Source organism: Antechinus flavipes, chromosome 2, assembly GCF_016432865.1.
Source record: "Antechinus flavipes isolate AdamAnt ecotype Samford, QLD, Australia chromosome 2, AdamAnt_v2, whole genome shotgun sequence".
Lineage (NCBI taxonomy): Eukaryota > Metazoa > Chordata > Mammalia > Dasyuromorphia > Dasyuridae > Antechinus > Antechinus flavipes.
In genome coordinates this window covers 296,975,756-296,991,787 of record NC_067399.1, presented here as the reverse complement: position 1 = coordinate 296,991,787, position 16,032 = coordinate 296,975,756, and the positions used below count along the sequence as shown (strand labels likewise).

At 34.3% G+C, this 16,032-nt stretch overlaps 1 protein-coding gene across 1 annotated transcript in view; it reads right to left on the bottom strand.

Moving 5' to 3' along the window:
* RPS6KA5 (ribosomal protein S6 kinase A5) overlaps positions 1–16,032 on the bottom strand; it is a 204,657-nt gene that overhangs the window by 96,806 nt on the left and 91,819 nt on the right. The window contains exon 4 of the mRNA XM_051977407.1: positions 3,835–3,950. Coding sequence (XP_051833367.1) covers positions 3,835–3,950 — 116 coding nt within the window. The remainder of the gene's footprint in view (positions 1–3,834; positions 3,951–16,032) is intronic.

Below are 16,032 nucleotides of genomic sequence, written 5' to 3'. Positions count from 1 at the left end.
AATTTTTTCTGGAGCTATATGCAATTTGTAGTTCCTTAGTGTTTCTATGGTCTTTTGTAGACATACTTCTAACATTTGCTCCTCAGGTGCACATCCCAATATATCATCCATGTAATGTAACAACATAACTTTTGGAAATGTTTTTCTTACTGGAAGAAGAGCAGCAGCAACATACATTTGACACATAATAGGCTATTTTTCATTTCCTGTGGCAAAACTCTCCATTCATATCTTTTATAAGGCTCAGCTAAGTTAATGCTGGGCACTGAAAAGGCAAATCTTTTCTTGTCCTCCTTATCTAGAGTGATAGAATAGAAACAATCCTTAATGTTTATAACCTAAAGAGGCTATTCTCAAGGAAACTGAGTAGGAGATGGAAGCCCAGGCTGAAGAGTTCCCATAGTTTCCATCTATACATTTACTTTTCTTAAATCAGTCAACATACTCCATTTTTCAGATTTCTTTTTTTACAACAAATACAAGGGAATTCCAAGGACTTAGAGAAGGTTGTAAGTGTTCTTGTCAAGTTTCTCCTGTACTATATCTAATAAGGACTGAATTTTTTCACTAGCTAAGGGCCACTGTTCTAGCCACACTGGTATATCAGTTTTCCATTGAATAGGAACAGGTGAGAGTGTCAGCAGGCCTTCAACAGCAGCCCTGCCTAAAAACCTGAAGTACTCAATTGTAATCCTAACTGTTGTAAGATGTCTCTTCCCCACAGATTGATGGGGATTTTTTCAACTATAAAAAGAATAAAAACCCTTGTTTCACCTTCAAATGTCCATCTCATAGGGGCAGCACTAACTTCAGCTGCTATTGATGCTCCTATGCCAGATATATAGATGTCTGCCTTAATCTTTGGCCAGTGACTGGGCCAGTTGGCACCTCAAATGATTGTACAATCTACCTTCCTGTGTCTACCAATCCTTCTAATGGTATGCCATTTATATAGATAGTGAGCATAGGATAGTCATCTATAATTGCTGCAGTCCAGAATATTTCTGGATTCTGTTGCTTGGAGTCAGAATCTGAGCAGCTATCACCAGGTTACCTATTAGGAGTCTGTATCAGTAAATCTGATGCTACTACTTCTCCTGGTTGATAAGTCACACATTGTCTACCTGTATTAGTGACTGGGATATTATCTACATATTCCCTAGTTTCCCACATCAGTGTATGGATGGACACTGTTTTGTAAGTACTCTCAGGAGGTGAAATGGTCAAGCCTATTGTGCCTGGAGGGAAGGGATCCATAGGCTGGAGAGAAACAGATTTCAACTCTCCAGAGGACATCTCAGTATCCTTAGCTACATACAACTCTGCTCTCCCCAAGTGTAATCTCTTCCTCCCATCAGGTTGCGTCCTGGCTGATTGATTATATAATCCCTTTCTCCATCAGATTGCTTCTTGGCTGGATTGGTCATGTCTGAGTACTGAACTTCTATTTTTTTTTTAATAACTTTTTATTGACAGTGAGTACTGAACTTCTAAAGACTCTTTGGGTATAGCATGGGCTGCCATCATGCCCCAAGTATGTTTTGTTTTGGGCTCTGGGGCTGAGCCCCTCCTCCCATTTCCCTGAATCAATCTACCTTCTGAGGCCCAGTGGAAGCCTCTGTTGCATTTTAGACATGGGGTTTTGGGTCTTGTTCTCTCACCTTGTCTTCTCGCTCTATCTCTATGACAACACTGAGCTTTCAAATGTCCCACTTTACCACACTGAAAGCATTGACGAATCTCTCTGGAATCCTCTTGCCAAAAGGGACCCTGTCTTATCTTGGGAAGTCTGCATCATAGCCTGGCTATAAAAGATATTTGTGCCCACTGAGGCACAGTGTCCTATGATCTGCTCTAAAGGAGCATTCTTGCGTAGTCCTAGTATAATTCTTCTACAAACCTCATTAGCATTTTCTTTAGCAAGTTGCCTTATCATAATTTCTGTTACTGCATTTTCACCAATAGTTCATATGACAGCTGTCTACAAATGTCCCACAACATCAGCAAAGGATTCATTTGGACCTTGCTCTATGTTTGTGAAGGCTTTCCCTTTATTTTGCTTTCCTGGGAGGGTGCCCCATGCTTTGATAGCAGCAGAAGCAATTTGCTCATACGCTGCTATGGGGTAATTAATCTGTGCTGAAGTGTCTGAATAAGGACCTAAATCTTCCAGTTGATGAAAGGTGACTGGCATATTAACTCCAGGTGGCCTATTTCATTGGATTTGTATCTTACAGAATTCATTATATTCACAAAGCCACAACAAGTTTTGTCCAGGTTCTAAACATGTCCTTGCTATAGATTTGCAATCACTAGAGTTTAAAATTTCATAAACCAAATTCTCTAATAACATCTTAACATAAGATGATGTAGACCCATAAAGAATGGAAGCCTTTTTCAGATCTTTGATTATTTCTAGATCAAAAGGAGTGTATATTCTTTTTTCTTTACCTGAAGAGTTAAGCTGTTCAATCACAGGTTAAGTTTCTATTCTCAAATCACTGCATTCTGCCCTTCCTCTTTGGCTTTAAGTGATGCCTTTTGTAATGGAGTCATGGGGTGTTGCTAGTGATATCACTGCCCTTCCCACTCCTCCTCCTCCCTCTACCCAGGAAGGTGAAGTTGACTTCCTTTGTCAAGGAGCCTGCTCGGCTGCAGGCAGAGGTGAAGCTGAGAATCACCACATCCTTTAAATTCACTCAATTCCCCATGTCTTTCGGCTATTTTTTCATTACCCTCTCCCTTCTCTTCCTTCTTCTCCTCAAACTTCCTTGTCTGGCTAGTCTCCTTAAAACTTTTCTTTTCTTTTTTTAGAACTTGTGGGATTCTTTAAGGCCAAATGTATTATGTTGTATATATAGAATGTTTCCTTAGAAATTGAATCAGGACCATTATCATTGTAATATTCACTTAGTTGCTCTCCTACTAGTTTCCAATTATCTGCCTCTATTTCATGTTCCTTGGAGAACCAAGGGGACATGCATTCTAATATTTCTAAGAGTCTACCAATCTGCTCCCAAGTTGCAAGCAAACCTTGTCTCTTTATTAACCTAAGTATGCCTTCTATAGAGCTCCTTCGGAATGGGGGTGAATGGGGGTGGGCGGGGGAGGCTCTTTTCCTAGTATCTGCCCCATTTCACCCCTTAACAAAGTTTCCTGCTTGTCTATTTTAATACTCTTCCTAGTTCCTGGTCACAAGGACTTCTTCACTGAAATTAGGGTTCTTTGTCCACATTGTCGCCAATATATAATATCCAGGCTAGCTCTCTGGAGGGCCTCAGGATTGGTCAGAGTCTGGATCAATCAAAGTTCTTGATCTTCAGGGGGAAAAGTGAAGGAGGCAGGCAAGTTGCCACGTGGCTTGCCAAAGATGTATCTTGGATTCTGGAGTCTGGAATCTCCAGACTCCAGACTCTCCCCTCCTCATCCTGCAGCCAAGTGACTCTGACCTCTCTCCCTCAGCCCTGCAATCCTTGCCTACAATTACCTCACCACCAAACATTCAGTAAGTGCCAATCATGAGGAGAGCCATCACATTACCATAACATCTAAGTATATGCTTATAGAGTCATTATCTCACATTTAACAGGTATTAGTCTTAAGTGCTCTGCTGTCTGATTCAAACACACCTTTTCAGAGTTTCAGTCCTCTACAAGAAAAGTTACTTGGAACATACTTCTTAGTTTGGTGCAGAGCTTATACACCAGGAAAGAGAATGCAATTAGTGAAATCAGTAATACCCTAAGAAATATGCTCAACTTATGTGTCTAAACATAGAAACAATATAAGGGCTAACTTGAAAAAGAAGTTAGGGAAGTTAAGTAGCTTGCTTACCTTATGGAGATGTTCAAGGGCAAGCACAATTTCCCCAATGTATATCTGTACTTCATTTTCCGTGAAACGTTCTCTTTGAGAAAGATGAGTAAAAAGTTCTCCACCATTTATGTAATCTATAAACAAAATACATGTGTTTTTTTGAACTCATGATCAAAAAGTAAATGTTCTTTTTTTGTTACTCTTAAGGACACTGTAGAAACAGTACTTACTTATTCCTACATTTCAATTTTTTTATATATTTGAAATTACTATGCTGTAAGCATATTCACACAACAAAGTAAATCTGAATAACTTAAATGGGAAGCTTTGATAAGAATTACTACCTCTATGGCAGAAAATAGTATTTGCCAAATAAGTGGGGATCAACTTTTTTTTAATTGACATTTCAATTTGAGCTATTAAGTAAAACTACATACATTTATTTATTTTTATTTTTTCCCTAGTAAATTTATTTATTTTTAAAATACATTACATTATTATTAAAATACATTATTTTTAAAATACATTACTGTGTTGGGAGAGAAAAATCAGAGCAAAAGGGAAAAACCATGAGATAGATAAAAAGAAAAACAGGGAAAAGAAGTGAACATAGCATGTGTTGATTTACATTCAGTCTCCTTAGTTCTTTTTTTTTGGGTGCAGATGGCATTTTCTGTTCAAAGTCTGTTGAAATTGCTTTGAATCACTGAACCACAAAGTTTGTTACAGCTGATCATCACACATTCGTACTGTTATTATGTAAAATGTGTTCCTGGATTCTGCTTGTTTTGCTCAGCATCAGTTCATATAAGTCTTTCCAAATCTTTCTAAAATCATCTTGTTCATCATTTTTATAGAACAATAATATTGCATTATCTTCATATATCACAACTTGTACAGCCATTCCCCAATTGATGGGCATCTCTATTCATTTTCCAATTCTTTGCTATCACAAAAAGAGCTGCTACAAACATTTTTGCACATGTAGATCCTTTTCCCTCCTTTATGATTTCCTTGGTATATAGGTCCAGTAATGATTGGGTCAAAGAGTATTCACAGTTTGATAACCCTTTGGACATAGTTCCATATTGCTCTCCAGAATCATTGGATCATTTCACATTCCACCAACAATGCATTTGTGTCTCAATTTTCCCACTTCCTCTCCAACCTTTATCATTACCTTTTTCTGTCTTCACCAATCTGAGAGGTATGAGATGGTACCTCAAAGTTGTCTTAATTTGCATTTCTCTAATCAACAGTGATTGAGCATTTTTTCATATGACTACAGATGGCTTTAATTTTGTTTTTTGAAAATTGTCTGTTCATAGCCTTTGAAAATATTTATAAATGACAGCCTGGTATGGTGGACAGTAAACTGATCTTAGAGTCAAAAAGATAAAGATTCAAACCTCATATCTCAAACACATTGGCTGTGTTGACCCCAAGCAAGTTATTCAACCTTCAAGCCACAGGCAACTAAGACTATTCTTTGAAAGAAGATGTCAACTTGTACTGAGTTCCTTCAATGAGATCCAGAAAAACAAACCAAAAAAATCCCATGAACTCACATTTATTAATATTATTCCCCAAAGGACATAAAAAATGTACTTAGTTAATGTACAGAAGCACAAAGCTCACTGAAGAGTATTAAAATATCACTACAATAATGATAAGCAGATACTGTTTTTTCTTGAATGACAGTAGTCATGGTACTGTTTTTAATAATCCTTAAACTGATATTTCCTTCCCTCCTTCCTTCTCTCCTTCCCCTTTTTTTTCTCTCAAAACATATACATATGTAATTAGCTATTCATATATAAACATATTTAGCTATTTAGTTACTTCAGGTTCTTAGTGCAGTTTTAACCTCTAAAAGTTTTTTTTTTTTTTTTTTTTAAGGAACACCCTATATGTGTGCACACATATATATTCCACAGAAGAAATTAAGGACATATATTATATAACCAATAAAGAAAATAGATTTCTCTGGAAGGGGACCAATTACTTAGTTCAGAAAAGTTATTCTGTATCAGTATTTTTATAGAGCAGTAGTTTGCCTGAAATTGCCAGATTTAGTTTCACCTCTAGTGTTCCCTTGGATCATACCATAAGGTAAAAATGTAATGAAGTAAAAGCATCCTTCCACTCCATTCAATGTCCCCTATCCCCACACCCCAATAAAACACTAGAGTAAAAAAACAAGCCAGTTTGTTTTCAAAGATAAAGAAAATTAGACATAAAATGCATTTACTCTCCCACAACTTCCTGCCAGGCATAGGGAATCTAGCATAATGAACAAAGGACTGTCCTTGGATTTTTGAAGGCCTGAGTTCAAGCCATACAGCTGAAACAAACAGGCTCCATGTCATTGTCTGGTGAGTCACCTAGCTTCTCAATATATTGGCCAATTCTATAAACTGTATTTCCTCCCTTGTATTCCTATACCAAGGAACAGATCCAGACTAAGAATAATCTCAATCTCCTAATGCCTTCAATACACCTAAAAACAATGTAGTACTCCTGAATAAATGGCATCCAAAATGAGGCATTAGTGATTTGTAAAAATTTATAAAAAATAACTAAAATAAATATTTGGAATATAATACAATTAAAATTTTCTTTTTTAAAAAGTCTAGTTAGAAAACAGTCAGAAATAAGTAGTTACAAAACTTTTCATGTAAAAATATACATTATTAGTGTTTCTGCTACATGGTTTAATATGATATATACTTCCACATTCTGGACAAAGACTAGAATAAGATTTCACAACTAGTAGAGAACTTAAAGATCAACAAATTCCTTGCATTTTACAGGTGAAAAAAACAAAAACAAACTCAAGACCTAGAGAGATAAACAACTTGTTCAACAGACAGGTCATTGTTATCAATGACAGAAGTAGGGTCAGAACCATGTCTTTCAGAACACCTTAAATAGTATAGAATGTTTTGTTCTTTAAATGTTTATTGAGGTTTTTTCCTAGTAACAAATTTATTAGGAAAAAAATTTACTGAAACAGGGTTTTTATTTTTTTTTGATTTTATATTTCAATTGGAAACTATATTTTGAAGTCATTTTTTAAAAACTTTTCCAGTTCTATTGCCTTATAATTGGGCACAATAGTTTCCAATAATTTTCTTTATTTCCTCTTCATTTTTAAGAAAATGCCTACTTTTCACTTTTAAGTTATGGTAATTTGGCTTTCCTCTCTTTCTTTTTGGGGAAATTAAATTAGATAATATTTTATTGATTTTGTTAGTCTTATAATAACACAAACTTTAAATTCATTCATCAGAACTATCTTTTTGTTTTCAATTTTAACTATTTCCTCTGATTTTTTAAAAATTTAGACTTTTATTCTAAGAAGGTTATTTGTTGGCTTTCTCATTTTTAAATTACATGTTAAATAATCTATCTATTTTTAGATAATTTTCTTCTAAGGTTTCATTTGTTGAGTAACAAAAATTCTAGTGTGCTATCTCACTATTACTCTTCTTCCTATAATTATCTGTTTCAGTGATTTGTTCTTTGATCTAATTTAATATAATCAAAATTATCTATTTTGTAATCAATAATGATCTCTAGTTCTTCTTTGGTCCTCCTCCATAGATCTGAAAGGTAAATTATCCTATGTTCTTCTAATTGGCTTATAATATCACTCTTTATGTCTAGATCATGAATTCATTTCAACCTTATCTTGGTAAAGAATGTTAGGTATTATTCAATGCATAATTTCTGCCATACTAAGTTCCGATTTTCCCAGAAGTTTTTTGTCAAATAGTGAGTTCTTATTCCAAAAGCTGGGGTTTGGGGGTTTGTCAAACACTAGATTACTATAATCATTGGCTATTTTATCCTGTGAACCTTTACCTATTCCACTGACCAACTACTCTATTTCTTAGCCAGTACTAAATGGTTTTGATGACTGCTGCTTTATAATATAATTTTAGATCTGTTACAGCTAGGCCATCTTCATTTGTGTTTTTTTTCATTAATTTCCTTGAAATACTTGACTTTTGTGCTTCCAGATGAACTCTGTTGTAATTTTTTTCTAGCTCTGTAAAATAATTTCTTGGATGTTTGATTGGTATGGCACTGAATAGTAGTATCTGTTATTTTTATTATATTAGTTCTGCTTATCCATGAGCACTTGATATTTTTCCAATTGATTAGATCTGACTTTTGAGTGGAAAGTGCTTTGTAATTGTGTTCATATTGTTTCTGACTTTGCCTTAGTGATAAATTCCCTTTTATACTATCGACAGTTACTTTAAATGGAATTTCTTTTGAATCTCTTGCTGTTGGATTTTGTTAGTGATATATAAAAATACTGATGATTTACGTGGATTTATTTTGTATCCTATAACTTTGCTAAAATTGTGGATTAAAGACAATTTAATATGTTGTCTTTAAGTACAATGGGGCTTCCCTGATTGCTTTTCAAATTAATTCAAATATTATTTATTAAGTATCTGTTTTAAGTGCAAGGCATTGTGTTACATAGTAAATAACATAAAAACAAAAATTAGACTATCCTTATCTTCAAGATTACATTCTATTGTGGGACAAAGTATATAGTGATAAGAAAATAAGAAGAGAGAAAATTAACAACTGTGGGTATTAGGAGAAGCTTTACTTAAGAGGAATACGGTAAGTTGAACTTGAAGAGTATTTACTGAACCAAAGGAGTAGCAGGTCAGATTCAGAGTAGCTGGTAGGCTACTTTGGTTAGATCTTAGAGAATATGAAGGGAATATATGAAATACATGATGTAAGTCTAAAAAGATAGGTGAAAAGTGTCACAATATTAAAAGGTTTAAAGCCAGGCTAGGTAATTTGTGTTTTAATCTAAGGATAAGTGGGACTTTTTTTTTTTTTTTTTTTTTTTAACACACACGCATATGTATAAAACTTTTCCCCCAATTACATGTTAAAACAAATTGAAGTTTTTTTTAATTTTGATTTCCAAATTCTCTCCTTTCCTCCCTTCTCACCCCTCTTCCTCAGAAATTAAGCAATCATGTAAAACATTTCCATATTAGTCATTTTATACAAGAAGACTCAAATAAAAGAAAAAAAACAAAGTAAAAAATAGCATATTTTACTGCAACATATTTAACATATATAGGACTGCTTGCCATCTAGGGAAGGGGGTAGAAGGAGGGAGGGGAAAAATCGGTACAGAAGCAAATGCAAGGGATAATGTTGTAAAAAAAATTACCCTGGCATGAGCTCTGTCAATAAAAAGTTATTATAAAATGAAAATTAAAATAAAAAAAATAGCATATTTGAGGGTTTGGGGTTTTTTTTGGAGGGAGATAGTATGCTTCATTTTTAGGTCTTTGGAATTATTTTAGATCATTGTATTGTTGAGAATAGTCAATTTGTTCATAGTACGTGATTGTACAGTATTGTTATTACCATGTATAATGTTCTCCTGGTTCTGTTTTGTTCATTCATAGTTTTTTAAGGCTTCCATAAGTAATAGGCATCCTTTCTTTTTTAATTATTATAATTATAGCTTTTTAGTTACAAAATATATGCATGGGAAATTTTTCAACATTGACCCTTGCAAAACCTTCTTTTCCAATTTTTCCCCTCCTTCCCTCCACCTCTTCCTCTAGATGGCAGGTAGTCTAATACATATTAAATATGTTGAAGTATATGTTAAATCCAGTATATTTATACATATTTATACAGTCATCTTGCTACACAAGTGTTATAGGCCAGAACTCTAAAATAAGGATTCTTGCAAGATGTTAAGTCAGTGGAATTGATGAGACAATGGTTATCTAGTTTAGCATGATGCTTAATAGTTCTCTAAGTTCAGTATGATTGATTTAATCTTACAACAATAATGGTTTCCTAGTGATATAATGATTGGTTTATACTCAGTGTAGAGCATATAAGCTGAGACAAATTCAGCCAAGGAAGGAGAGAGAGATTCATCTCCATCTTCATCAGCACTGTGGCTGGCTTGGCCTCCTGCACTTCTCCACTGAAACCAAGACTCCAGAAGGTCTCTAAGAAAACTAGCTGAGCCCCAAGTAAAGGAGATAGGACTTTGAAGGAGATACTAAAGAATTTGGACTTTAACACCTGGTTATTCTTGTGGTGATTACTGAAAAGAAGGCTGCCGCAGAGACCTCCAGAAAACCCAACAAGAACATTACATACAAGAAAAATCGGATCTAGAAATAAAGAAAAAACCTGAGAAGGAAAACAAACATGCAAGCAACAGAAAGAGTGGAAATGTTATGTTGTGGTCCATACTCATTTCCCATAGTCCTCTCTCTTGGTGTAGCTGACCCTCTTCATTACTGAACAATTGGAACTGGTTTGAATCATCTCATTGTTGACTGATTGCCGTATAATTTTGTTGTGTAAGTGTATAATGATCTTCTGGTTCTGCTCACTTCATTTAGCATCAGTTCATGTAAGTCTCTCCAGGCCTCTCTGAAATCATCCTGCTGGTCATTTCTTACAGAACAATAATATTCCATAACGTTCATATACCACAATTTATTCAACCATTCTCCAATTGATGGGCATCCACTCAGTTTCCAGTTTCTGGCCACTATGAAGAGGCCATGAACATTCTTGCACATACAGGTCCTTTCCCCTTTTTAAAAATCTCTTTGGGATATAAGCCCAGTAGTAACACTGCTGGGTCAAAGGGTATCCAATGATTTTTAAACTATTCCCTGATCTCTTTGTAGGTCAGTTGTTTTCAACATGAGATTCCTTATATTTTCTTCAATTTATTTCAGTATTTTGACTTTATTTTCATATTTCTCACAGAATTATTAACTTCCATTTGGTTCTATTTTCAGGAAGTTTATCCTTTGAGTAGGGTTTTATGCCTCTTCTGCCAACATGTTATTTTTCTTTCCATTTTTTTCTTTTATAACTCTCATTTCTTTTCCAATTTCCTCCTCTAGTGCTCTCATTTCACTTATAAAAATCACCTTAAACTTTCTTTTCTTTAAAGTTTTCATGCCTCTCTTCTAGAAATTCTACTTGAATGTGTTTCCAACCTTAAAAGCTTTCATCATAGATGTTTCTGGGTCATTTTCTTCTAGGTTTGTATCTTAAGCAAGGTTGTCATAATAACTCAAGGTAAAATTTTTATTTTGCTAATCTTCTGGACAATTTCCTGACCACTGATTATGTTAGGGCTGGGTTCTCTGCACTTTTAAAGAGAATGCTTGTGCTGAGTTTTTGTCCTTTTGGGTCTTGTTATTTCTTGTTTTGTTTTGAGGATTATTTTTTTGGTGGCTATTTGTGATGAGCACATTAGCAGCTGGGATACTTTAGAATCAGCCAGAGTCAGGATCAGCAAAAGTCTTTAATCTTTATTCTTTATGGACATGAACAGAATGGCAATACAAAGTGAGAGGAATTGCAACAGGAATCTGCCAGGAGTGATTCTGGCTTTCTCCTTCCACCTTCTAAATCCTCCACCCAATCTCCTATACAACAGATCAAGCCTGCCCAGAGTAGTGGGCAGGGCCATTCTTTCTCCAAGCATATGCTAATAGAGTATTGTCCAATTGGTAATTAGCCTTAAGTGCTAGGACCTCAGTGCATCAACTCAATTTCAGCCCATTACAGTTATTGTCATATATTTCAGGAACAGTTTACACTGGGAATCTGCAAGTTTTTAGGGCTTCTAAAGTAGTCTGATCCAGGCTAAAGTCTGAGTACTGTCTTTATAGTCTGAACTTTTAAAGTTCCTGACTCAGGTTTGGGTCTGAACAACATAATTGTGGACTAGCCCTACAATGGAGTTCCAGGAGACTGCTGGCAAAGTGAAAAGCTTTCCTGGTTCACAGTGACAGAACTGTAAACTCCCATTTGGCCTGGATTCATGCATTTAGTTATTCCACTACCAAATTCATAGTCAGAACCAAACAATGGCTACTTCCTTATGAAACCATTGCTCTTCACTAATTAAGTTCTCAGAGCTTAGGACCACCACAGCTATTCAACCAGGAATGTCTCTCTTGGACACAAGTCCCTTTCCCAAAGGGACTTAGTTTGAGAACTAAGTACTGAATGATAAATCTGCTAGCTGGTTTCAGCATAATGCATAAAGGAGGTCCCTTTGTGATTTCATATTACCATAGTGAGAAGTAGTACTCAGCTCTCTGAGTTCCTGTGCTAAAATGCTCCCAAAAGCCATACTTAGCTAGACCCCATTTCCACTGAATGTAGATTTCTCTGTCACATACTGACACAGGCAGCAAAAACTACTCTGATTTTTTTCCCCTTAGATTTCCAAATTAGGACTCAGACAATTTTATTTTCTTATATCTTTTTGGAGACATTATAGGAGATGGCTTGGCTGTATTTTTTCCTATTCCTTCTCACATCAGTACATTATTCTTTTAAAAATCATACCTAAGTACCTATAGGTGTTTGGAGAATTGAATGAGATATTGGATCAAATGCAATGCTTTAAAAGCTAGATAAATTCTATCAAACTATCCTCATCTACCAGTTAAGTAGCCCTGCTTTAAAAAAAAAAAAAAAAAAAGGAATTAAGTATTCTCTGATATGGATGAAATCAAGTAGGCTTTGTCACTTCTTTCTTTTTTGCATATTTATCAGCAATTTTTAATGATCCATTCTAGAATTTCCCTAGAATCTAAGTCAGGCTCACTGACCTATGGTTTGCAGGTTCTTTTCTCCTTTCTTTGAAAATTGAGACATTTGCCCTTGCCCAAATTAAAAAAAAAAAAAATCTGTCTTTTCTACAAGCTTTAAAGTGGTTCTTCAGTTCCTTTAGTACTTGGGATGTGGTTCATCTGGGTCAGATGACTTGAAAAAATCTAGAACAATGAAGTGCTCTCTTATTTTTGCACTTATCTTGGGTATCCACCCTGGAGTTACGAGACCATTTTTCAGATCCTACCTTTGATACTTATTGTCTTTGTTCTTTGTGAAGAATTATTGTTCTAGTCTTTGTATTTATATTTCTAATACCTAGAGCAGTACCTGCTACAGCATAGGGATATAATGCTAAATGACTAATTTATGACAATAGACAAATTATTTAATCTCTTTGTGCCTCAGTTTCCTAATCTATGAGAGAACAGATTAGAAGGCATCTGAGGTTCCTTCCAGCTCTAGATCCTATGTAAGCCATTTCTGTTCCATTATTTTACCACACTTCCATATTTATTGAATTATCTGGAAAAAGGAGGCAGCACAGCTAAATGTTGCTGGATTAGCAGAATATTGATTTATCTATGTTATATGTAACCAAAAACATTTCAAGAATAAATTTTTTGCCAGGTATCTTAAGTCTTCAGTGATAATGTACTAAAGAGCAGATAGCTATTTCCATGCACATACAACAAATTTGTTCCACATCTCTAGTACTGTGGTACAGGTCATTGTTTCATAATCAAAATCCCTTAAGTACAGTTGTTCAAAGGGATTCAAATATACCAAAGTGTATTATTATATTATACATATCTTTCTGATTAGGATATTGTGGGAGACTTTCAAATATCTTTTTAAAATTATGTAAACACGACAAGCATTTATTAAGGACAGGGGAAAGACCTGAAGTACACAAATAACAATGTTCTGTAAAAGTATGAAGAAAAATCCAAGTAAAGTAAATTTAAGAAGTAAAACATCACTTTTATCTGGAGGAATCCAAGAATGTTTCATGGAGAGAATATCATTTGAGATGAATATCAAAGAAAAGCAAGGATTTCAAGAGATGGACATTATTAAGGGTAGTGAGGAAGTGGGGCTAGGAAGAGAAGAGAAAATAAGGGGATAATTTACATTAAACTTAAAAAATGATGTGAACAATGTAGATTGGAAAGAGCTGAATGAAAAGAGGACAAAGTAATGTAAAATGTAGAATATGAGCAATGGATGGGAAACTACATAAGGGTTTATGAAATGAAAGGGTGTCGAGTAAAAAGAGGTTGCTAATGCAAACATAATATCATCACATGGTTTATCTAGATTTTTAAAAAGCATTTGGTAGGCTATACAATAGAACAATTAAGTAGATGGAAATTTTAAAATAAGAGAGGGCAATTTTCAGTTATTCACTAACAACTGTCTAAACTAATATAGCCCTATGTGAGTTTTGAATTCATGGAATCCAACTTCTCCAGGTTTTAGCATCAGTAAGAAGATAAAGAGCTATATTCAAATACTAGCCTTATGCTAGAGACTGTACATGAAAAAGGTTAAGGCACTGACAAGAAAAGATGTATCAGTTATTTGTATGTTGTCTTCCCCAATAATATGTGAATTCTTTTAGAGAAAAAACCATGTTTTTGCCTTTCTTTGTATTCCCAGTATTTAGCACAGTACCTGGAGGATAGTAAATGTCTGATAAAAGTTGTTAACTAGTGGTCAGAAGGACTTCCTATCAAATTTATGTGACAGAGAACCCAGAACTACTGACCCCTTTCTCAGTCTATAGAGCAACTCTGTTTTTTCTTCAATAGAAGAGTTAGTAAGGACTTTTTATATTTAGGAATTAACCAGTATTCTGGATTTACTGGCAGAAAACATCAAAGCAAAAAAGTATTAACCCCTACTTTGGTCAACTAGCAAAATCAAATTACTTTAGACTCAAGAGGAATAAAACTAGTACTATTGTGTTTTTTCAAGTTTCTTTAAAATATTTTAGTTTTCTTTTGAAAGCAACATACTGGATTTTAAATCTACAGCACTACAATGCCAAGTTTTCTTCAGTTCTCTTTAAATAAACATTTTTTTCTCTCATTTACCAAGAATATTCAATTCCAAAGAGATATCAATTCTTTTAATATGCTATGTTATTATGCTACTGGGGATGTAATTTTACATTTCATTGCAATATGGCCTATTTTATAACTATTTCATTTTTTAAATGATACAAGTTTTCTGTATAAACTATACCTGACTAATGTGTATGTTTGAGGGGGTGGTGGTTAAAGAAGACTTATTCTTTATAAATTCATTCTGAAATAACTGTGGAAACTTGACCACAATGTCTTCACAAACTTATTGATTTCTCCAAAACCCAGAGAACATATCTGAACTTAGAAGTGAGATCTTTGTAAGCTATATATTAGGAGATAGTATGTTTTGATCATAAAGTCTCATTCTGATACCTCATTATGATGTGTAGTAAACCTGAGTTCTCAAAGATCAAAATTTAAATTTTAGAAGGATATGTCATGATAGAAAACAGTCTAAATTTATCTTTTAAGAACTAAGTCAGCTAAAAAGTAGAGAGGTACACATCATTAGTATGCTGACCACCATTTGGTGCTCAATTTTTTTCCCACAGCAACTCATCCATGAAAAAAAAATAATAATAAATAATCCTCATTTTTGTGCAGTAATTTTCTATTTCTGCTTTCACAGTATCCAGAGTGGCAGGGAGATAGTTAGAAATTGTTATGAATCATACAGTTTTTAGAATTAGTAAATTTTAATTTGACTACCTCTATTCTGTGAGCTTTCTCCAATATTTCTGGACATATTTCTGGAAATGCTAAATCATAACAATAACCTTGACATTCTTGCTATAAAGAAGACCTGGAGAAAGAAATAAGTTGCAGCTAATTGAAAAGATGATTCATAGGTACTTCTGGGAGAAGCACAGAAAGAAGTTGGTAGAGTAGGTTTTATCATTTACTCAAAGCCAACAAAAATTAATTAATGGGATATTTGGTCATCAGGTAATACAGTTCTAATAATAAGAATTTTTAAAAGACCACCATAAAAATAACTGTATTATGTACATGACTACCAGTGACTGAATATGAAATGGTTGAGAAATTTTTAAAAAGAACTTGAAGAAAGAGAACATATTAAATCAATATATACTTTGATACTTGGTGACTTCAATATAAAAGTAGCAAAAAATAAAGATGGGAAAGCATGCTTCAGGAAAAAGTAAAGAGAAAAGACAAAAACTTGTAGATTACAGGTAAGTTTCTCATATACACACACACACACACATACACACACACATATTTAAAATTAGTCTGTGCTAAATGTGGCAAGCAGCAAATAATTCTGCAAAGAGCAAAAAAGATTATGTTAAGAGATAGGAAAGACTTGTTATTGATGTGGGAGTTATCCTTGAATATGCTGTCTATGTACAGTGTAAAGTTACTGATGTGTTTCAGCTAAAAACTAGAAAAAGGGGAGGGGGGTTACCTAAGAAATAAAAATGGGAAAATGATA